This window comes from Spermophilus citellus (genome assembly GCF_964194105.1).
Source record: "Spermophilus citellus genome assembly, chromosome: 7".
Classification (NCBI taxonomy): Eukaryota; Metazoa; Chordata; class Mammalia; order Rodentia; family Sciuridae; genus Spermophilus; species Spermophilus citellus.
In genome coordinates this window covers 25,986,845-26,012,305 of record NC_138188.1, presented here as the reverse complement: position 1 = coordinate 26,012,305, position 25,461 = coordinate 25,986,845, and the positions used below count along the sequence as shown (strand labels likewise).

Sequence of the window (25,461 nt, the reverse complement as noted above, 5' to 3'; positions counted from 1 at the left end):
GGTTCGATCCTCAGCACCACATACCAACAAAGATGTTGTGTCCACCGAGAACTAAAAAATAAATATTAAAAATTCTCTCTCTCTCTCTCTCTCTCTCTCTCTCTCTCTCTCTCTCTCTCTCTCTCTCTCTCCCTCTTAAAAAAAAAAAAAAAAGGACTAAAATATTGATTCATACAATAGGGATAAACCATGGAAAATATTACGCTAAGTGAAAGAAGCCAGTCGAAAAAGACAGATAGTGGTAGAGCGCCCACTTTGCACATGTGAGGCACTGGGTTTGAGCCTCAATACCATATAAAAATAAAGATATTGTGTCCATCTACAACTTAAAAAAAAAAAAAAGACACATAGTATGTAATTCCATTTATATTAAACATCCAGAGCAGGTAAAACTATAGGAACAGAAGATAAGTAGGTACCTGGGACTTGGGGTAATATAGGAGGGAATGGGAAAAAACAGGCAGTGACCCTAATGGACAAAGTTTCTTTTTAGGATGACAAAAATGTTTCTTGATCTGGGACATATTTAAATTGTGATTAATTCCCTTAGCAGGGATATCTTTTCTGTAGATCTGATTTATGATCTGATATCTTTTCTGTAGATACAAAAATAAAGGAAAAACTAATGACTTAGAAATATTAGCCAAGCTTGCTTGTATTCCCTCTCTCTCTCCCCCTGCCCCTGCATGAAAAGAAAAAAGAAATATTAGCCAAATGTGGTAGCCCACCTGTAATCCCAGCTGCTTTAGGAAGCTGAGGCACAGCAGCCACAAGTTTGAAGCTAGCCTCAGCAACTTAATTTAACCCTGCCCCCCCCCCCCCAAAAAAAAACCCAAACCTTGGGACTTAGGGATGTGGCTCAGTGATTAAACACCCCTCAGTTCAATTCCTGGTACACAAAAAAGAAAATGAAAAAGGAACCACCACCACTGATTTCACAAATATTAAAATAAGAAAAAAAGACTATTATGAGAATTTTAAAATATTTTTTTAGTTTTCGGCGGACACAACATCTTTCTTTGTATGTGGTGCTGAGGATCGAACCCGGGCCGCACGCACGCCAGGCGCGCTACCGCTTGAGCCACATCCCCAGCCCCAAAAAAGACTATTATGAAAATCTCCACAACCACAAATTCAATAACCAAAATGAAAGACACAATTTGTCAAAACTTATATTCAAAGAAAGAGATGATCTGAATAGAACTGTATCTATTTAAAAAACTGAATCAATATTAGTAATCTTCCCAAATAAAAAGCATCATGCCCAGATAGGTTCAATGACAAAACCAACCAAACATTTGAGTAAGAATTTATACCAAATCTCTATCAATTTTTAAGAAAAAAGAAATAGAGGAAATACTCTGTCTCTCACTTTTTTGGTTGTATTGGGGATTTAACCCAAGGGTGCTTCACCACCTTGCTACACCCTCAGTCTTTATTATTATTTAAAGAGAGAGAGAGAGAGAGAGAGAGAGAGAGAGAGAGAGAAAAGAGAGAATTTTAATATTTATTTTTTAGTTTTCGGCGGACACAACATCTTTGTTTGTGTGTGGTGCTGAGGATCGAACCCGGGCCTCACGCATGCCAGGCGAGCGCGCTACCGCTTGAGCCACATCCCCAGCCCCCTTTATTATTTTTGAGAAAGGGTCTCACCAACTTGCTGAGACTAGCCTCAAACTTGAGATCCTCCTGCCTTCGCCTCTGAAGTCACTGGGAATAGAGGAACATATCATCATGCCTGGTATAAAACTTGATCTATGAGACAAGCATTAGACTAATTCTAAAACCAAATACAAGAAGATTACTGACCAGTATGTTTCATAAACATAAATGCAAAACTCTCTAACAAAATATTAGCAAATCAAATCCAACAAAGTTAAAGAATTATACCACAACTAAATGAAATTTATTCCAGCTATACGAGGTTGGTTCAATGTTAAAAAATCAATTAGTGTCTGAGCACAGTGGTGCACTACTGTAATCTTAACAGCTTGAGAGGCTGAGGCAGGAGGATTTGAGTACAAAGCCAGCCTCAGCCACTTAGTGAGGCCCCAAGAACTCAGTGAGACACTGTATCTAGATAAAATATTTTTAAAAGGGCTGGGGATGTCACTCAGTGGTTAAGCACTCCTGGGTTCAGTTCCTAGTAGCCTCCCCCCCAAAAAAATCACATCAACAGATTAAAGAAGTAAAGCACACAAAATATCATTAGATGTATGAAAAGCACTTGATAAATCTAATACCCATTGAAGATAAAAACTCTCAGCAAACTGGGAATAGTGGAAACCTCCACAATTTGATAAAGAACACCTGTGAAAACAAACAAACAAACAACAACAAAAACAACAAAAAAAAAACTTGCAACTAATATTATACTTAATGGTAAGAAACTAAATGCTTTCCCACCAGATCAGGTACCAGGAAGGGATGTCCCATTTCAACATTGTATTAGAAGGCCTAGCTAACACCATAACCCAATAAAATAAAATAAAACACACACAGACTCTTAAGGAAGACATAAAATGATCTTTTCCAGGTGTGGTGGCCCAGGCCTGTAATCCCAGCTACTCAGGAGGCTGAGGCAGGAAGCCTAGCTCCAGCAGCTTAGCACCCCTGAGTTCTATGACCAGTACCACAAATAAACCGTTTTTGTTTGCAGATGACCTATCTAGTTGAACTATCCAAATATGGGGTGTGGGGTTGGGGGAAAAATCCTGGAGCTAAGTGATTATGGCAAGGTTGTAAGGTATAAGATGCTCTGGTTTAGATACGGTTTGTCCCCCAAAGGGAGTATCTGCTGGAAGCTTGATCCCCAGTATGGCAGTTGTGAGATGGTAACCTTTAAGAGGTGGAATAGAATTAGGTCAAGGGAAGTTTTACCCTCAACAGTGGATTAAAGGTGATCTCATGGAGTGGGCTGGGTCTCAGAAGAGTAAATTCATTCCCAAGAGAGGAGGTTATTATAAAGTGAGGCTACCCCCACACACACTTGGTTCCTTCCATAAACAGCTCTTTCTCTTTCCATTTCTCTGCCATGTTTTGACGCATCTAGGAAAGTTATCACCAGACACCAGTGCCATGATGCTTTCCTGGAATTTCCAAACACCAGAATTGTGAGCCAAATAAAGTTCTTTTCTTTAAAGTACCTAGCATCGGGTATTTTGTTATAGCAATATAAAATGGGCTAAGACACAAGATTAATATGCAAAAGTCAAATGCTTTCCTATATAACGGGAAAAGTAACTGAAATTTGAAATTAAAAACAAAATAGTACTACACTAATAACAACAACAAAAAATTAATCTTACATGTATAAGAGATATATGAGAGAAACTATAAACTTCTAATGAAAGAAATCAAAGACTTACTAAATATATAAATGAATCCAAGTTCATGGAAAGATTGATTCAATATTGCTAAAATTTCAGTTCTTCCTAATTACATCTAAAGATTCAATGCAATTATTAATCAAAATCCCAGCAATTTGTTTTGTGGACATCAACAAACTGATTCTAAAGTTTATGGAACAAAGGAAAGCATCCAGAATAGCCAACACAATATTGAAGAAAGACAAAGTCAGAAGATTGACACTACCCAACTTCAAGACTTACTATAAAGCTACAATAAATAAGAGCATGGTACTGGTAAAAGAATGCATAAATAGAAAAAAGGAACAAAACAAACAGCCCAGAAAAATTCACACAAAAACAGCTGAATGATCTTGGACAAAGGAGTAAAGGTCATTCAATGGAATAAGGATAGGCTATTCAACAAAGAATGTTGGAACAATTGAACAGCCAAGTACAAAAAGTACCTTATGGGTGTGGGGATATAGGTCAGTGAGAGAGCACTTGCCTCGTATGTGAGAAATCTTGGGTTCCATCTCCAGCTCAGAGAAAGGAAAAAAGGTGATCTTCCATCCTTTACAAAAATTGCCTCAAAATGGATCATACACTTAAATACAAAACTATAAACTCTTAGAAGGGAACATAAAAAATCAGATGATCTATGGTTTACCAATGACTCTACATACAACCCCAAAAGAACATATAGAAAAAGAACTGAGGGGCTGGGAGTATAGCAAGTGGTAGGGTACTTGCCTAGCATGTATAAGGCCCTATACATGGGTCTGATCCCTAGCTCTGGGTGGAGGGGAAATAAGGGGGTGATTATCAAGAAAATAACAAGACAAGCTACAGACTGGGAGAAAATATTTGTAGAAAACTTATCTATTATAGGACTGATATCCAAATATACAAAGAATATTTAAAACTTAAGGAGAAATAATCTACACAACTAAAAAATAGTTAAAACATCTAGGGATATATACCTTGGTGGTAATGGAGGTAAAGAGCTTGCCTAATAAGCCCAAAGCCCTGGATTTGATTCCCTGGGACAGAGGAAGAGTGGGAATTACAGATACATGTACATCAATGCATGAAGTTCAATTCTGGGGATTCATTCCCTGAAGTATGTTTCTAAATGCAAGAGACTAAAGACCACCTCAATGTCCATCAGTAGAGCACTGGCTAAAAAAGAAAGGTAAGCTACACGGTGAAGTACTATGCAGTTATAAAAAAGATTATATAATTCCAAAAAAAAAAAAAACACATAAAATTACCATATGATGCAACAATTCCACTCCCCAGAATATACCTAAGTGAAATGAAAGCAGAAACGAGAAGATATATTTGTACATCCATGTTATAGAACTACTACTCATAATACTCAATGAATGAATGGATAAATAAAATGTGGTCTATTCATACAATAGAATATTATTAAACCTTAAAAAAACAAGCAAATTCAGACACATGCTATATGATCTAGATAAGTCTTGAAGGCATCATGCTGAATGAAGCACTCTTAATCACAAAAGGATAAATATTGTATAATTCCATTTATATGAGGTACCTGGAATAATCAGATTTATAGAACTGAAGTATAGAATTGTAGCTCCCAGGTACTAAGGGAAGGGGGTTTAATGGGTACAGAGTTTCAGTTTCAGAAGATGAAAATTTCTAGAGATGGATGGCAATGATGGTTGCAGAACAATGTGAATATAATTAATTCCACTGAATGTACATTTAAAAATGGTTTAAACGGACAATGGATATACCTCAATTCTAAAATAAAAGGCCCTGGGTTTGATTACTGCCATTAAAAAAAAAAGGTAAAATTGTAAATTTTGTGTTATGGAATAAATTCTAGTGATCTACTGCATGGTATGGTGACCACAGTAAATAATGAAATTCCTAAAAAAGTAGACTTCAAATGTTCTTACCACAAAGAATTGGTAAGTATATGAGGTGATGGATATATTAACTGGATTCAACATCCTACAACGTATACACGTATCATAACATCACATTGTACCCTATAAATATACATTAATTATTGTCAATAAAATTAGGGCTAAGAATATAGCTCAGTGGTAAAGCACTTGCATGTAGCTCTCGGTTTGACTCCCACCACTGCAAAACAAACAAACAAACAAACATAGATAAATAACTAAAAACTCTTTGGTGGTACCAAAGTACAGGGCATGCTTAACATGTTCTAGTCTCTGGGTTTGATTCCCAGCATCACCAAAACAAAAACATTAAAAACTTTTTCAGATTTTTAAAGACTTATCCCACTAGAATGTAATGAAACATGTCTATTTAATTCATTAATAAATATATACCACCTACCCAGGGCCTCACAGAAGGTACTCAGCCTTATATACAGCATTCTACACAGAGTAGATCCCTTTTACAGAAAAGTGCTATTTATTAAGAGAATATCATCTTTCACCTTGAATTCAGTTTAGTCTGTGGGCCCTTGTTAGCTGTGTAAACTTCCTCTTAAAATAGAGTCCAATGAAAAGATAATCTAATAGATCCAAATATTTGATATAGCATAACAACAGCTGTGAAAATCAGTACTCACTTTAAAAATTTTCCCTGGACAACTATCTGAAATGTGAATTAACTTGTTTGGTTCTTCTGGTAACTTCTCCCAAATTGGTATAATCTCCTAACCACTCCCCCAAGTCTGTTGGAGGATAGACTATCTTAATGCTATCTCAAGCTGATTCTTAAAATGTCTATCACCTTTGGTTATTCCAAGAATTTATTCTGGCCCACCCCAAACAGGTCTTGTTCTGTAGCTCCAAACCCAAGGATACAAGTCTAAGCTTGTGACTGTGTTACTCTGGAGTGGGAACAAGAGCTGTATCTATACTTTCATCTTACTCTCAACCCTACTTGCCATTCCTCATTCTGTTGGAACCAAGGGGAAGGGGAAGAAAAAGATGACTCACAGCAAGCAAGTCAGGTTATCTTCTCTTTGACTAACCACAATTCACATCCCTTTATACCCCATATAAAGGGCTAGGAATGTGGCTCAGTGGTTAAGCAACCCTGGGTTCAATCCCAGTACCAAAAAAACAAACAAACAAACAAAAAACAACTATTGCCTTGAATGGCTGGCAGAGGTACTGCTCAGCAGTAACACTAGGAGGTGTAGCCTGCTGTGGAAAGAGCTGTTAATATAAACAGACCCTGTCTGCCATAATTTAACAGCATTAAATCTGGTTTCCTATTGGTACCCAACTTGGGGCTTCTTTGGAAGGCACGATCCCTGCCCTATGTATACCTTATCCAGTTACTCCACGCACTGCTGCCGTGGATCCCTGGACTACCTGATGTGCAAGACACCCAAGCTACAAATGGTCCTATAAAAGGAATCTTTCATCTACCAAAGGGCTCTTACATCTCTGTAGGAAGACCCTGATTGCCCTTCCCCTAATAATGCCCCGTTTCAGCTTCCAGTACCCAGAATGATCATCCCCTTTTCCCCTAACAGCACTAAGGGCCACTTCTTCAGAGGGGGAACTTGAATATGTAGGATAGTCAGATAGTAAAACATAGGCAGATAATTAAGGAAATGGGCCCCCAAAAGGTTTCTCTAAATATGGAAAGTGTAGGTTGCTCCATAGAAATGGATTGCCCTATGCAAACATTCTAAACACTCTAGTCAACTCCTTTGTCCCACAGAAAAAAGGAAAAGGGTTCTTTGTTCCAGAGAGAAGAAAAGGAACAGGGACTGAACTGAGTGAAGACTGCAGAAAATTACAACTACAAGGGCACAACAAATCAGAATGCCTCAGGCCCTATCAAGTCACCTTCCAGACACCTAATTAACATAAAAGTTAGGGCCAATAGCCTTAGTGACTAGCAGGAACATTGAGCAATGCCCATCACACATAATCCCCTAGTCTAACACATTGTCCTCAGTAATCTCTACTGCTTGGCAAGGGCTCTTTTTCTTTTCTTCTCCCTTGATTAAATCTTACTCTTTTGCACTAAAAAGAAAACAAAACCCTTACAAAAAATATTATCAAACCAGTGGAAGGGGCAGTAAATTTAATTCCCTTTTCCCCTGGTTGCTATGGTTTCTTAGTCTAAAGCACAAGGACATCTACCACTGAGCTACATTCCTGACCGTTTTTATTCTTTATTTTGAGAAAGGGTCTCCTAAATTACCCAGGCTGGCCTCAAAGTTGCAATCCTTCTGCCTCAGCCTCCAAAGTCACTAGGATTATAAGCATGTGCCACCATGTCTGACCCTCAACTATTTTTATAAAACATTTCCATAAATTTGAAATTATTTGTTTAAAAATGTAAATGCTTCTTATTAGGATAATGAAATTGTTTTAAAACTGGATTATGGGGGATGGGGTTGTGGCTCAGTGGTAGAGCGCTTGCCTCGCACTAAAAAAACAAACAAAAAAAAACAAAGAAGACTGGATTATGATGATAGTTGAAGAACAGGATAAATTTATTCAAAAATCAATGAATGGTATAGTTCAAATGAGTAAATGATATATGTAAGTGAACTTTAAAAAGTTTCCCCCACCCTTATTAAAAGAACTCCAGCATTCCCCTTATACTAGAGGTCAAAGATAATAGCCACAATGTCAATGTTGACAAAAAGGCTCCTCTAGGGGGATGGAGATGGAGATACAGCTCAGTGGTAGAGTGCTTACCAGGCACATGTGAGGCACTGGGTTTGATCCTCAGTACCACATAAAAATAAGTAAATAAAAATAAAGGTATTTAAAAAAAAAAGATAAAATAATTTTTTTTTTAAAAGGGCTCCTCTAAGAAATATAAGAAAGGCACCTATACTCCAGTTGTGACTTGGTCTTTTCCCCACTGGATTTGAACTTTAGATAGCAATTATAGGAAACTACAAATCATCTAATTACAGGAATATCTGTCTTTAAAAAATGAACAGATGGATTTCCTTTTTTTTCCCTTCCCCTTTGCAATACTGTGCCTTGAACATAAGGACACTCTACCCCTGAAATACATACATTCTCATTTTCAACCCTTTGTATCTTTTATAAAAAGTCCCTATAAAAACTTTACATCCAGGTGCGGTGGTGCATGCCTGTAATTCCAGCAGCTTGGGAGGCTGAGAGGAGGATCTTGAATACAAAGCCAGCCTCAGTGAAAATTGAGGTGCTAAGCAACTCTGTGAAACCCTGTCTCTAAATACAAAATAGGGCTGGAGATATGGCTTAGCAGTCAAGTGTCCCTGAGCTCAATCCCTGGTACTACCACCCCCACCCCTGCCGCCAGGAATGGGAACTTTCCTTACTGGGATGGTCTCAATAAGTTGCCAGAGCTGGCCTCAAATTTGCAATCCTCCTGCTTCAGCCTCCCTAATTGTTGGGGTTACAAGTATGTGTTACCATGCAAGCTTTAAATTTCTACCTTCCTCACAAATTGATAAAACAATCTTTTTTTGGTAGGTATGGGTAGTAAATGAATCTATGTATTTCATTTTAGTTGGATTTAATCCTGCAGGCCTGGTATGTAGAGTCTTGCTAGATGTAAAGACTTCCAAGCATTCTACCCCTAAGCTACATCCCAGTCTCTTTGGTTTCATACAAGATCTCACTACATTGCCTAGGCTGAACTGAACTTGTTTTTTTTTGTTTGTTTGTTTGTTTGGTATTGGGAATTGAAAGCAGGGGCACTTTATCTGAGCCAGTTATCTCTTTTTGAGACAGGGTCTTGCTAAATTGCTTAAGGCCTGGCTAAATTGCTAAGCCTGACTTTGAACTTTCGATCCTCCTGCCTCAGCCTCCCAAGTAGCTGGAATTATAGGTGTGAGCCACCATGTCCAGCTAACATTAGCATTATTAATTTCACCATGTGAGATTAAAAATAATTATTATACTAAATGTTTTAGTCCATCAATATCCTTTATAAGAAATGTATAAATATAATCTATGAGCTAGAGAATTCTATGGATTAGAATGACAACACCTAAGCACCTGGTACTGAGGAGAAAGGGAAACAAAAATGCACTATAACCTCTGAGTTCAACACATTGGATGACTATCACCTATAGCCTATGAGAATTTCATGATAGAAGAACTATCTGCCAATGCTAGCTTCAAAAACAATGTTCACTACTGCAAAAGTTTTAACATGGCCATGCCCTCACATGCCTGGATACCTATGCACTTATCCCTTAGACACTGTCAGGACAGGTGCTACTCAGCCCCTTCTCTTATGTCACTCAGACATCTCAATTTCATGAAAAAGGCACTGAACAAAAGCACCACATGGACTAGCTATGTAAGAGATCCAGTTGATATTCAAAGTAATAATGATGCTTTTCAAGCAGTTCTAAATTCCCAGAGGCCAAAAGAAAAACAGAAGCCAAAGAAAAACAGGAATTGGTATAACCAGAATCCAGAATTACAGAATCATCCTTTGATACAAAACAATTACCAAATTCCAGGTACTTTACATACATTACATACTCTAACTTCAAAATTTCTCTAAAGTAGAACTATGATTATCCCTTTGGATGAGAAAACTTGAGTTTCAAAAGTTAAAAAAGAACCAGAAAGTAATGAATCCAGAATTCTAAATCTTTCTGTCCTATTAATATTAACTCAGCATCATCTGGGGGTATTCTCAGTATGAATTTTCCATATTAATTACTTTTTTGTTCCCACAGTGAAATACTGGAGACAGACTAACTTATAAAATAAAGAGGTTTATTTATCTCACAGTTTTAGAGATTCCAAATTTAAGATCAGGCAGCCCCCATTTGTTCAACCTCTGGTGAAGGTAACAGATGGCTTTACATCATGGAGGGAGGATGGTAGGAACAAGTAGCCCCCCTTCTTGACCCAAGAAGCAGAGAACTAAGTGGGGTCAGTTTTACTCTTTTTTTTTTTTTTTAACTCGGGGGAATTTGACCACTGAGCCACATTCCCAACCCTATTTTGTATTTTCTTTAGAGACAGGGTCTCACTGAGTTGCTTTAGCACCTTGCCATTGCTGAGGCTGACTTTGAACTCAGGATCCTCCTGTCTCAGCCTCCTAAGCCACTGGGATTACAGGCGTGGGCCACTGTGCCTGGCAGTCTTAGTCTTATTCCTTTCGTAAAAACACTTTCTTGAAGAACAAGGGAGAACTATCTTTTGAGAATTCTCCCAAAGACTTAAGGCCCTCCCATCAATTCCTACTTCTTAAAGATACCACAGTACCTTGTATTCAAGATCATAAGTCAAAGTTCTACTCAAGACCACAAACTGAACTGTACTTTTGTATAACCTCCAAGTTAATTCATTAAACATGTCCTGCTTGTTTTTTCTATAACCATCTATATTCCAGTTCTAAAAAGCCATGAGACAGGGCCTGGGTTGTGAGTCAGTGGTACAGTGCTTACTTAGTATGCATGAAGCACTGTGTTTGATCCCCAGCACCATATAAAAATAAACAAATAAAATAAGGTATTATGTCCAACTCAAAAATATATATTTTAAAAAAGCCATGGACAATGAAAATTAGCACCTCACACAATCCCACTTTTGTAAAAAAGTCAAACATTAGTTAAAAATACAAGCTCAAAGATATGTGACAACATTGAAGTACATGGAACATTACAATTTAGAGCAAATTGAAAACTAAATTAGCTGGGTGAGTTGGCATACATTTTTATGCCCAAGTACTTGAGAGGATGAGGTAGGAGGAATACAAGCTCAAGACCAGCCTGGGCAACTTAATGAGACCCTGTCTCAAAATTAAAAATGTTAAAAAAAGGAGATGCAGCTCAGTGATAGAGTGTCTCTGTGTTCAATCCCTAGTGCCACAAAAAATAAAACAGAACAAAACTATTTTAATCCACAGAAATAACAAACTTATCATAGAATAGAAAACATATTGGAAGGTCCCCTAAAACGGTCAATGGATCATTGTTTATTTTTCAAGTTTGGAAGTACCTGTTATAATGATAACCTTAGGTATGGCAAAGCCAGAGGCTGGTATGAGAGCTTAGGATTTTAAGGCAAGAAGCTAGATTTCAGCATGGTTTTACCATACTCCATGTAGCATTATGGGTCTCCTACTCTTAATCTTTTTGTTGGTACCAGAGATTGAATCCAGGGATGCTTCACCACTGAGCAATATCCGCAGTCCCTTTTTTATATTTTATTTAGAGACAAGGTCTCACTGAATCACTAAGTGCCTCACTAATCTGCTGAAGCTGGCTTTGAACTTGCAATCCTCCTGCCTCAGCCTCTGGAGTTTCTGGGATTACAGGCACCTGGCTCTTACTCTTGAGAGTATTTTATTTTTATTTATTTATTTTTTTTTTTTAGAGAGAGACAGAGAGAGAGAGAGAATTTTAATATTTATTTTTTAGTTTTCGGCAGACACAACATCTTTGTTTGTATGTGGTGCTGAGGATCGAACCCGGCTGCACGCATGCCAGGCAAGCACGCTACCACTTGAGCCACATCCCCAGCCCTCTTGAGAGTATTTTAAACTTGAAAGTTAAAGCAGTAGAGAAGCTCCTCAGGAAACCTGAAAGCAGCCCCCTAATCTCAATCAACAGACTCAACAAGAAAGAAAGGGGGAGGAAAGGAGGAAGAGAAAAGGAGGAGAGAGGGAGGGAAAGGGAGGAGGATGGGGAGGGAAAGAGGGGAGGGAGGGGGGGAGGGAAAGAGGGGAGGGAGGGGGGGAGGGAAAGAGGGGAGGGAGGGGGGAGGGAAAGGGGGGAGGGAGGGGGAGGGAAAGGGGGGAGGGAGGGGGGAGGGAAAGGGGGGAGGGAGGGAGGGAAAGAGGGGAGGGAGGGGGAGGGAAAGGGGGGAGGGAGGGGGGAGGGAAAGGGGGGAGGGAGGGAAAGGGAGGAGGGAGGGAAAGGGAGGGAGAGGGGGAAGGGAAAGGGAGGGGGAGGGGGAGGGAACAGGAGGGAAAGAGAGGAGAGAGGGGGTAGGGAAAGGAAGGGGGAGGGAGGGAAAGGGAGAAGGATGGAGAGAGGAAGGGAAGGGAGGAGGAAGGAGGAAGGGAGGGAAAGGGAGGAAGGAAGGGGAGGGAAAGGGAGGAAGGAAGGGGAGGGAAAGGGAGGGGGAGGGGAAGGGAGGAGGAGGGTGGGAGGGAGGGAGGGAGGGAGGCAGGGAAAGGGAGGAGGGAGGGAGGCAGGGAAAGGGAGGAGGGAGGGAGGCAGGGAAAGGGAGGAGGAGGGAAGCAGAAAGATAGATTCTCCTGGGCATTTCCACGAAATCCTCTTTTAACAATGTACTTCGTGAAGCCAAGTTCAAAACTGTTGTAAGCTGGGCTGGGGATGTGGCTCAAGCGGTAGCGCGCTCGCCTGGCATGTGTGCAGCCCGGGTTCGATCCTCAGCACCACATACAAACAAAGACGTTGTGTCCGCCGAAAACTAAAAGAATAAATAAATATTTAAAAAAAAAAAAACTGTTGTAAGCTAAGATTTTCTTGTTTCAATCAGATGAGAAGTTGGGATGACAAAAAACACATACAATATTCAATGCATGCCAGGACCAGTTCTAATGTACCATACATGCATAACTAATTAACTAATTTAATTTTAATTTTTTTTTTAGTTGTCAATGGACTTTAATTTTTATGTGGTGCTAAGAATGGAACCCAGTGCCTCACACATGCTAGGCAAGACTCTACCACTGAGCCACAACTCCAGCCCCTGCATTAACTAATTTAATTCACAAAAGGAAGGACACTAGAACACCCAGGCACTGAGAAATTAATCCACCTGCCCAAGTTACACAGTAGAAAGTAACAGAGACAGAATGACTCAACCACGAGAGTAGTTTGCTTCCAGAGTCTGTTTTAACTATTACACTATACTATCTCATGTCCAGTCTAGTACTAATCACTGGATAGTAACAAAAATGCATAATCAAATAGCCAATCCTTAAATTCACTATTAATTCTCCAGAATACCCCACTCCTGAGAACAAGAATCTTCCATAATACTTGGTTTGAACTCCTTTTGAACTGCATTTTCCTATGTTTCCATCAATCCCTCTGTTGGGGGCAATCAGAAGGCACTGGGATTGATGCTTCCAGGCAAAATGACCTGACTCAAGCCACAAGTGGTAGAGGAGTTCTGGCTAGACACTACATTCTCCTGAGTCAAATAGTTTTGGGATAAGAGTTGTTTAAGTAAAACTACAACCTTCCAGTTATTTACATAGATTAGTGGAGAGCTTTTGTTTCTTGGAATGTACACAATTTAAGTACTGAAATATCAGATAGCATTATCTTGTTAACACCTTGAGTACTTTTCCAAAAAACTGAGTCTTCACTGGCTTTTTTGTGTGTGTGTGCTGGGGATCTAATCCCAGAGGTGTTTTACCACTAAGCTACATCCCTAGCCCTTTTCATTTTATTTTGGGACAGGGTCTTACCCTTTCCCAAACTGGCCTTGAACTTGCAATCCTCCTGCCTCAGCATCCCAGGTTGCTGGAATTAGTTATGAACCAGCTTTCTTCACTAATTTTTTCCATCATGACCTCACAAACATTCTTCCCATGATCAAAAATATAAGCTTTTTCCCCTGTTGCACTTTAATTTTAATCAAAAAAACAGACCACACTTAAAATTTGGCTTCCTTTTACCTACCTTCACAAACACACAGGCCATCTTGGTATCTTCAATAACCCAAACTCTCTTAATTTTTTCAACATAAAAAACACTATTTCATGGGCTGGGATTGGGGCTCAGCAGTAGAGTGCTCGCCTAGCACAAGTAAGGCACTGGGTTAGATCCTCAGCACCACATAAAAATAAATAAAATAAAGGTATTGTGTCCAACTACAACTAAAAATTAAAAAAAAAAAAAACACTATTTCATAAAACTTCATGCATTCCAGTTTTCATTCTCCACACTAGAAATAATTCATGTCTGAAGGAATGTTTGTGTTAATAAAAGCATCCTTTTCCTTGCATTTTAGAAAATAAGGTTGATTGGGTCACACAGAGAAAGTTAAATAAAAAAATTCAAATAATTATTTTCCCAGAGTTTTTTTTTAATTAGAGTATTTATTTTATCTAGACAAAAATTTGCATCACAACTGCAAATTTGAGAAAATGAAACATTACTTCCTATAGGCTAACCGCCAACAGTTTCAGGGAACTAAGTACAAATGGCCATCCACTGAAAAAGATCAATACATGTGTCAAACATGGTAGCACATGCCTGTAATCCCAGTGACTCAGGAGGCTGAGGCAGGAGGATCATGAATTCAAAGCCAGCTTCAACAATTTATCGAGGATCTAAGCCTCTAAATTAATGAGATCCTATCTCAAAATAAAACATAAAACAAAGGGCTGGGGATATGGTGGCTCAGTGGTTAAGCATCCCTGGGTTCAATTCCCAGTACCAACAACAACAAAAAAGAGATCAATGCTTCTTACTCATTTCTCCAAATCTCAGTAAAAAGGCATACATAGCAAAAAAAAAAAAAAAAAAAGATATTCACCCTCAATCCCCAGAAATGTGGACAAAAAAGAAAGCCAAAAGCATATAATAGAGGCTGGGGTTGTGGCTCAGCAGTAGAGCACTTGCCTAATACGTGTGGGGCACTGGGTTCGATACTCAGCACCACATAAAAAATAAAATGAAGGTATTGTGTCCAACTACAACTAAAAACAAAACAAACAAACAAAAAAGCATATAACAATGTTAGACATACATTTCCTAGCAAAGGTGAAATGAAAGACTAAAGTGTTCACTGGCTTCCCCTTTCTCCTAGATAGACAGATGACAAAGTCTAACCAAATCATACCTTCATACCTTCTGGAAACTACTTCCACAGACAGACAGCTGTTGGCTTAGTGAAACCTCCAGTCATAATGCTCAGGACTGCTGTAAAGAGGCCTACTGTTTGACATCTTCATGTAGACAATGGAAAAGGGATATAAGGGCCCTGATTATCATACCGAGCAACTTCATTACTGCACACAAACCCAGAATACTCAGCAAAGAAAGATAGTAGAAATCTCTTTTATTCCCACCCCTAAACCTACAAGGGTCAATGAGTGGTAAATAAAAGACTATTTCACACAAAGAGGACAGTGAAAAATTATGAAAAATGCAACTCAGCCAGGTACAGTGGTACACACCTATAATCCTAGCACTCAAGAGGCTGAGCCAAGAGGATCACAAGTTTGAAGCCAGCTTCAGTAATGTAACTAGGTCCTAAGCAACTTAATGAGACCATGTCTCTCTCACCAAACCAATAAATAAATAAGCAAGCAAGCATGAAACATTTAATAGAAATTCCAGAAGTATAAACACTCACACTTGGGCCCTACTCAGAAGTGATGATCTCTGATGATCTATGATCATCAGAATCTATATCAAGTTGTTAACTAAAAATTGGAGGAAAGGAGAATAAATGAGTGGACAGAAACATTTCACCTACCATAAACACCTTATTCATTCTGAAGTCAGAATTTCTTCCCCCCATATTATTATGTCTTTCAGAAGATCCTTAACTACTGTGTCATAAGGAGCTTAATCTACATGCATTTCATCAATTTTAATAAGCCCAAAATATAAAAATATATTTATTTTCCTAGAATTATGATTAGAAATTACCTGACATATGGAGGAAGGGGAAGGAAGAGAAAAAGAACATAATCATGTAATATCAAATGCTCACTAAGTGCCAGGTGCTATGCCAAGTGATATACCCACATTATTCACCTAACCAAGAGTCATTATGTAATGTCACTCCTCAAGAAGCTCCCTAACCATCTCATTTATTCTTTCAATACCTTGCTTCATTTTCTCTCTCAACACTATCAAATATTGTATTATTTTATCAACTTTCTGATATCATTTTCCTCCAGTTAAAAATAAAGTTATATATACTCTGTCCTTCCCTGCAGCATTTCTAGTATCCTAACAAGAACCCCTTGAGATACTGGGAACAGAGGGAACTGAGGCCTCAGGAGATTAAGAAACATGCCAAAGATAACCCAACTAGGGAATAACATCTGACTACAAATGCATTCCTTTCTTTCTTTCTTTTCTTTTTTTGAGAGCACTAAGGATTGAACCCAGGGCCTCAAGCACGTTACGAAAGCACTCTACCACAGAGATACATCCCCATCCCTGCCTTCCTTTAAGTATGAAAAATTATATTATATTATATTACCTGAGTATGAAAAATTCTCTAGAGATTTCATTCTCAAAAATTTTCCTTTCAGAACAATATACACACAACCTATGGTAAAGGCTACTAAAAGAATGCTGATTTAATCATGAAATCTATGCAGTTCAGTGAGAGGATTCTATCACATAGCAGTGGCAGCAATCTGTCCTATGAGTAGTGGAGGAATAAAAATTTAGAAAATGAGGCTGGGGTTACGGCTCAGTGGTACAGCATTTGCCTCACATGTGTGAGGCACTGGGTTCAATTCTTAGCACTGCACATACATACATACATAAATAAATAAATAAATAAATAAATAAATAAATGTCCATCAACAACTATAAATATATATTTATAAAAAATAGGAAATGGGGCTTGACTATATAAGGATATGGAAGGTATCTTAATGGGGATCAACTCCAATGAATACTAAAAATTAGTTCAGACAAAAATATGGAGCTTGAGAGAATAGTCTATGGGATTTGTGAGCACTATTTAATCTCCAAATCCTTTCTAGATATTATTAGGTCCTTGAAGGTAGAGGCTACCCCTTAATTGTATTCCTGGCAGTACATGGCTATAATCCCAGCAATTTGGGGAGGCTGAGCCCAAGGGAGGATTGCCAAATTCAAGGACAGTTTTAACCTTTAGTGAGATCCTGCCTAAAAATTAAAAAAATAAAAAGGGCTGGGGAATATAGCTCAGTAGCAAAACACCCTTGGGTTCTGTATCCTAAACAATAAATAAATAAATAGATTAATTAATTAATTGTATTCCTGAAAAACAGCACCACTTTGTATCCTATGCATAAGGACTACTATCTGTCAAAACACTCTAGTTCATAATTGAAAGATTACTGGCCCTGCTCCTGCTTTATTCACTGAACAGGGATCATTTATCAGGGATCTGGAAGACTTAAGAATGTTCCCAGGGCTGGGGATATGGCTTAAGTAGTAGCACGCTCGCCTAGTATGCATGAGGTACTGGGTTCGATCCTCAGCACCACATAAGAATACAAAAAAGATATTGTGTCCACCTAAAGCTAAAAAATAAATTTAAAAAAAAAAAAAAAAAAAAGAATGTTCCCAGAATGAAGAGGGTAAGGCAAAATGTTGGTAAGTAACCTCCTCTCAATGCCATTGATGTAAATGAGCATTTTCCCAGATGTGGTCCAATAGAAAATGTGCCTAGGAAAATCCTTGGTTTTACAAAAGGCTGCATTAGTTCTGTTTGAAATTATCTTTTAGAGGACTGGATACTTCAGATGAGATTTTTTGTTGGAATGGAGGGAAGAGCCAGAAAACAAATATTGATATTTTTAAATCAAAGATTAAACAATGCTGATAAAAATTAATGCCACTCAAGGAAAAATATATAATAATAATAATAATACAGGCGGGCACAGTGGTGCACGCCTATAATCCTAGCAGTTTAGGAGTCTGAGGCAGGAATAATTCAAAGTTAGCCTCAGCAAAAGCGAGGCATTAAGCAACTAAGTAGACCCTGCCTCTAAATTAAAAAAAAAAAAAAAAAAAAGTGGGGGCTAGAGATGTGGCTCAAGTGCCCAAGTTCAATCCCTTGTACTCCAAAACAAAACAAAAAGAATAATAATACAAAAGATATGGCATCTCCTCAATTATAGTTCCACCACTCCCAGAATTAAGTACTGTGGCAAAAAACTGATAGGAACAACTTGCTTATAACTTAAAACTATGTTCTCAAATTTGTTCAGACTGTTGGGAAAAAAAACCATAAAAATATAGATTGAACCCTTTATTCTCTTCAAAACTGGAGAGTGCTGATTTAATCATGAAGCCTATGCAATTTAGCAAGGGAGGATTCTATCATGTGGCAGTGCCAACAGTGAAAGAATAAAAATCTAGGAAATGTGGTTAACTACATAAGGAGATAGAAAATCCCCATAAGAAAAATTTTTGGAGTACAATTTCTGATAAAAACTAATATTTGCTTGATGACTGATTCAGTGATGAACACTGAATAGTAGTAAGAACCTTTTTAAGTCAATAAGAACCCTGTTAACCCTGTGTTCTCTGAGGATTTGACAGTGCTTATGCTACTAAGATGTAAGGTTATCAAAAAGTTTTTTCATATCAATGCTTGCTCCCAAAGCATTTAGGGTATGTCATTTCCATATCCATAAAGGGAAAATACAGCCAAAGAAGGAAACAATGTAATGAGTCATGCTGAGTGGAGCAAAGAGGAAAAAATCTCATATAAAAACTACTTTTCTCTGGCACAGCCTTCTTTTAAGATGCTGGGCTCACTGCAATCACATTGTTAAGAAAAGGTAGTGGGTACATAAAAATCAATATTCCTAAATTTCTTATTCCCACTTTACAGATGGAGGAACTGAGACACCACAAAGAAAACTACTTTCCCCCAAGGAAACATTGTGTCAAGGCAGATTCTATCTATTTAGCAATTCCTCCCCAAAACTACCAGGCAGGGTTCAATTAAAAATATAGATTAGAATTCTAGGTGACAAACCAAATAGCTCCAAATGGATCAAACATAAGATAAGTACAGATTTAGATACACCAGCTCTGACTATATGCAGTCAAGGACTTGAACATGAAATTCCAACTGGCAAAGAACAATGATGAATGCAATGGACACAATCCACTCCTCTCTCCTCCCTAATAGCCTTCTTTTAAAAGAAGCGCACATACAGGAAGGACCTTGGTGCCACAGAAGTCACCATCAGTGGACTTCACCCTTGGTCTGCATGTGACTACTGACCTAGAACTGCTGTGCCAGGCAGATCCTTGGGGACAATCAAGGATCATTCTTTGCTTTAGGATTCCTATCTCAGTCACATTCTAGAAGGAAGCACTCCAGGCCTGTCATATTTTTCCATCTAAAGTCTTTGGAATCTAGTCCAACCACAACTGGGCTCTAGTTTTTAAAACACACTCTGTACCCATTAACTCTTCTAGAGAAACATTCCCAGGCTTTTAAAAATTTCTCCTCCTAGCTGTTTTTTGGTAGGATATGGTATGCGCTAAAGATACTTGATTTCTTGCACCTCTTCAAAATGAAATTATTTGAAACCCTCCCTCCCCATACATTAAAAAAAAAAAAAAAAATCCTTCCAGCATCATTTGACCGAAGTATAAAGCAACCTGGTTGGCCTCCATGCATCCGATGGCATCTTCCAAGAGTGAAAATTCCACGCAGACATAGCCATAGTCGTAACCTGGGGACAGCATTTAAATACAGACGGGAGTGATGTTAGTGCCTTGCAAACACAAAAGACACACTTAAATCCCCTGTTTGTGAACCCCTTAAACATAAGCCCTCCCAACTAGCTTCTCCCTCCCCTATACAAGGCAAAGTTGCTACCCCAAATAGAAAAAAGTACTGAAGGAGAAAGTCTGGATGTTTCTGAACTTTTGAGATTCATCCCAAACTGGCTTTTTTCTATTAACCAAGAAGATCTTTGCCCTCTTTAGCACTGTCGATCTGTCGAAGGTGCCCCACAACAGGGTAATCCCACAGAAAGTTCATGTGGGAACCCAAAACATTTCTTCTGGAAAAACAAAATCAACAAGAACATGAAATTATCTGGGGGGGGGGGGAGTATCCAGAGAGAAGGAGAAGCAAGTATTCAATGCTAAGCTAATAATCACCACTTTTCAAACAGAAACCACCTTCAAAGAGAAGTACTGACAGTCTGAAGTAAACATTCTATTTAGTTATCACAGGAAGTTTCTGGTTAGCAGGGGAGAGACCATGTCAGGTCTTCTCTTTGTTTCCTTATATCAAACAACTCAAGTTGTTTCAGCTAAAATCTTTATGAAAGGAAGGAGGTATTCAAGTATAAATACTAATAGTTGGGTCCAAAATTATGCTTATGAATAAAGATGAGCAGTGCAGCCATCAGGGGAAAGACAGGTGTTGCTAGCAATCAATAAATGTTCAAGAATTGTACACACCATTAGAGTTATAAAACACCCTTCACCTTAACCCTGAAGAAGTGTTATTTGTAGCATGGGCCTACAGCTGTCATGACCCCTGAGACTAACTCATCCTATCATTTCCCTAATACTGCCTCTATATGACAACAAAAATACACTTGTCATTGTAATGCTCCACAAGTGGCTTCCTCAGTTCCTCCACTGCCTCATAGGATAAAGAAATTTATCTCTAGGAGTGGCACTCTTTAAATGGAACATCAAGGAAAAGATGTGATTTGTTCAGATGAGAAATAAAACTCAAAGAAAGTAAAACAACTCAAAGTCCATTTCATTTTGAGCACAAAATATATAGGAACAACAGGAAACTGAATCAAGGTATCAAAGACACATACACACACAAACAAACAAACAAAAAAATCCTAGGGCAATAGAAAATATATCTTGGCTGGCACTATAGCTCAATGGTAGAGCACACAGTGAGCCTGCATTGAGGCGCTAGGTTCAACCCTCACACCAAAAAAGAAAAGGGGGGGAAAAAAGAAAGTATAACTTGAAGAATATCAAATTTAGCTGGACATGGTGGCACACACCTATAATCCCAGCAATACAGGTGATTTAGGCAGGAAAATCATAAATTTGATGGAGCCTGGCCAACTTAGTGAGAACCTATCTCAAAATAAAACATAAAAAGGGTTGGGGATATAGCTTAGCAGTAGAATGTTCCTGAGCTCAATCTGAGGGACAAACACCCCCAACCACCCACAAAAAAATTAAATTTGATTAAATGAGTAGGATTCCTTGTTATGAGAAATTAATGGCCTAAATGTTTTAATATGATAATAATTTTTCACTTTTAGACTTGTTAAATACTCCAAGTTCACTATGAAATGTTACAACGATACAGATGAGCCTTCCTTTGACTTTTAGGAAATGCCTAGGAAGAAAAAACAAAAGCTGCTGGGCATGGAGGCACAGGCCTGTAATCCTAGCTGCTCAGGAGGTCAAAACAGGAGTTCAAAGTCAGCCTCAGCAAAAGCCAGGTGCTAAGCAATTCAGTGAGATCCTGTCTCTAAATGAAACACAAAACAGGGCTAGGGATGTGGCTCAGTGGTTGAGTGGCTCTGAGTTCAATTCCCAGTAACACCCGCCCCCCCAAACACAAAAAAAGAAACAAACTCTACTAGAAATGTCAGCAGTACTTTAGGCTGAAAGGCAGATTTTCTACTCTAATTTCACATTTTAGGCTAATAGATTAAAACTGGGACCAACAGATTAAAATGAATTCAATCTGTTTAAATTTATCACAAAAGCAAGTTCTGATTAGTAATTCTTTGAAGAAACAATATACATACTTTATATATATATATGTATATATCATGAAAAATACAAATTGTTTTGTTACTTAATTCAAGTGAATTTTCTTGACCAAATTCAATGAATACCTGAAACATAAAACATTCTCCATTTTATAAAGGGTTCAGAATATTCTTTGGAAATTTTGTAGAATAAAAGAAGGAACTAAGATAACTGTTATCGCCAAATATCTACTGCAAACACTCAAAAGCATGTCCATAACCAGAAATAGCTAACCATGGAACAAGCAGATGTGCTTTTAAATGTGTTGATTATCTCTACAGTTATTCAAAGGAGTGCCCAGGCCAACAAAAAGTAGACGGCTTCATAGCTACCAAAATGCAAAGCATGGGAAACTAACACAAAATTGCCAAGCCTTAAGTTTCCTTCCTATGCTTCAAAAAGTGACTGGAATGACCCAGAAGAACACAGAATAGAATCTGTTAATAGAAACAGAGAGAGAAGATCCATGATAATGTCCACCTTCTGCTAAACAACAAAACTAAAACTGCTGCGAAGGAAAAACATACCATGTATAGGAGACATTATCTAATAGCATCTGTACACATCAACCCCATTGTAATATTAAATTCACAAGCCCATCACTCAATTTCTTCTGCTTGAAACTTTAGCTATCAAAAAAGAACTGAAATTTCAGGTTTAATTATACTGCATAGGGGCTGGGGATGTGGCTCAAGGGGTAGCGCGCTCGCCTGGCATGCGTGCGGCCCGGGTTCGATCCTCAGCACCACATACCAACAAAGATGTTGTGTCCGCCGAGAACTAAAAAAAAATTCTCTCTCTCTCTCTCTCTCTCTCTCTCTCTCTCTCTCTCACTCTCCTCTCTCACTCTCTGTTTAAAAAAAAAAATTATACTGCATAAAACTTTTTTAAAAAGCGAAGTACTCAAACGTGATCTCAGGCATTCCATGTGTTCAAAACTCATAGTTGTACCCTGACCCCGAAGACTCAGGATTGCCAAAGGACAATACAAATAATATTTATGTAGAACTTGTTGGAACGAGGCTCAATTGCAGAACCCTTTACATAGACTGATGTACTACTCATGAGACTACCTTATAAGGCAAATATTATAAATCTCATTTTACTGATAGGGAAACAGGCAAAGAAAGGATATGGTACTAAAAGTCACCTTAATGATAAGTATCAATACTGTGCTCTTTTATCTAGGTAGTCCAGATTCAAATGAATGCTTTTAACTATACACTGGATAGCCTCTCATTCTTTTTTCTTTTTCACAAAAAAGACTGAACCCAGGGTCTTGTGCATGCAAGGCAAGCACTCTACCACCTGAGCTATATCCCCAGCCCCTTTCATTCTTTTAATAAGATTCTATATTGATTAAATACACTGAATTCCAAATTTTATCCAGTCCAGTTACATTTAGGGTCCCATATGCCTGAGAATAGCTTAACAATACAGCAGCTATTCCCATTTTAAAACATCAATGACTGGCCAGGCATGGTGGTGAACACCGGTAAACCCAGAGGTTTGGCAGACTGAGGCAGAAGGGCTGCAAATTCAAACCAGCCTGAGCAACTTAGTGAGACCTTCAGCAATTTAGCAAGACACTGTTTCAAAATATATAATTGAAAAGGGCTGGGGATGTAACTCAGTAGTAAAATATCCCTAGGCTCAATCCCAAGTACAAAAAAAGAAAGAAAAAGAAAAAGAAAGAAAGAATCTATTGCAGAACCAGTGTGAATGGGCCTGAATAAGCAAGACAAAGTATTCATTCAAGAAATGAGTCTACAGGCTCCCCAAATGCTTCTGAAAAGACAACTTAAATGTTTTATTATAAATGATGGCTATAAAAATTACATAGTACCATGGAAAGATACTTGATATATATTTTAAAAGCTTCATAAATGAATATACCCTTGTGAATAATTACTTAAAATGTGTATTTAAAAAAAAAGGGACTGGAATTAAATACAATGAAATTAAATCTAACTCAAAGGTTAGAAACAAACAAAAAAAAAAAATCAGCTGTGAGATGAAAACCATGTACGTCATATCATACTTGGAGACCCCAAGGTAAAGAACAACATACCATCTTTCAATAAAGGTAAGTCCAACATTGCCAGTTTTTCCTCCAGCGTTGCAACAGATCATTTTTCCTTTGGTTGACACCAGATGAAGTGGTTGGCTTGCATTTAAGGGCCATAATGTATGAAAAATATATTGCTTTAAGTAACAGAATCACAGCAAGCACAGTAAATGCTCACACTCAGAGAAACTTGGAAATGGAAACCAACTGAAGCCATAGCTAAATCTCATCCCCATCTTCCATGATCATTCCATGAGAGAGAAAATAGGGTATGGGATAGAGGGAGGGAGACAGGATTCAAGAAAGCATAGATGAATATACAAAAATCTGAAAATGCATATAATGCAACACAACTGTATACGAAAATGATTACAGTGGTTGTATTGCTATAATAGGATAATCAGGGATTTATTTTATTTCCCAAATGTAATTTTATAATTCACAGAAAAGGTTCTTGTAGGCACAGAAGATAATCCACCTAAAGAAATAACACTCCAAAAACAACGAAACAACTTTATAGTCTAAATTGCTAGGAACCATTTGAAATCATCAATAGTAAAGTTAGTCTTGACAGTATAAAAGAGATTTTTACCACAAAGACTATCTTCTCCTTCAACTATAACTTGCTGAGAAGAAGACAGGTGGGCTAATGGGTCTTTACAGGGATTGAACCCAGGGCATTCTACATTGAGTTACACCCTCATCCTTTGCCTAAGTTGCTAAGGCTGGCCTCAAGCATGTGATCCTCCTGCCTCAGCCTCCCGAATCCCGGGGGTTATAGCATGTACCTCCACATCTGGCTGTTCTTTATCCTAGATAAACTGGTAAATGATTCCCCAAATTCTGTGATGGGTCCTAGCAAATTACTGAACTTGAAGGGGGAAATTATGGGAAGGATAAGCTCTGTAGCCAAGTCAAGACAAAGTGCAGATAACCTTGAAACTTGACACTCTGGCAACTGGTGTCTGAAGAAAGGGGTTTTTGTTATTGTTGTTGTTTTTGCTGCTAGGATGAAACACAGGGCCTCACAAGTCATGCAAGCACTCTACACTCAACCCCCAATAAAAGTGGTCTTGAGGGACTGAGTTCTTAACCTAAACCTGTAGACTCTTAAGTTCTTAACTTAAACCTGTGGATTCAGATAGCATCAGAATTTAATTGCACTGGAGGACACCCTGTTGGTGTCAAAATGGATTGGTGTCAAGAGGAGGAAAAAAACCTTTCACCATCTCTCTGCTTCCATGACACAGGAAATAAGCATTGCTTTCCACTAATATCATTCTTGAACAAGTTCATATATCCAACTCTCAATTTCACTTAAGATTTATTTTCTCCCTACTTTACACCCAAGTTCAACAGCAAACACCACTGTTTCTAGGTAACTTATGGGCAGCACTAGTCTTTCAGGCAGCCATTTTGAAATAAATAGAGGCTTATTCTTGATTAAGATTTCCCCAAAAAATGGTCCATTTCACCAGATCTGTATATACATTTGCCAAACATATCCATTCCCTCATAAACAAGGTGAGTATATTCTAGGGTTCCATATTAATCCAGAAACTAAAAAATTTTAAAAAGTTTTTCTAATAAATAATAATTTC

At 38.2% G+C, this 25,461-nt stretch overlaps 1 protein-coding gene across 9 annotated transcripts in view; it reads right to left on the bottom strand.

Annotated features, from left to right (window-relative positions):
• RBM6 (RNA binding motif protein 6) overlaps positions 1-25,461 on the bottom strand; it is a 99,775-nt gene that overhangs the window by 32,706 nt on the left and 41,608 nt on the right. For 6 of the 9 annotated variants that reach the window (XM_081300995.1, XM_081300990.1, XM_081300989.1 and 3 more), the window contains one exon: positions 19,642-19,715. The exons of 2 other annotated variants lie outside the window; for them this stretch is intronic. In XM_081300995.1, the coding sequence (XP_081157121.1) occupies positions 19,642-19,715 (74 nt within the window). Of the gene's footprint in view, positions 1-19,641; positions 19,716-25,461 lie in introns of those variants that run through there. One more of the 9 variants, XM_081300994.1, reaches the window with a different exon arrangement.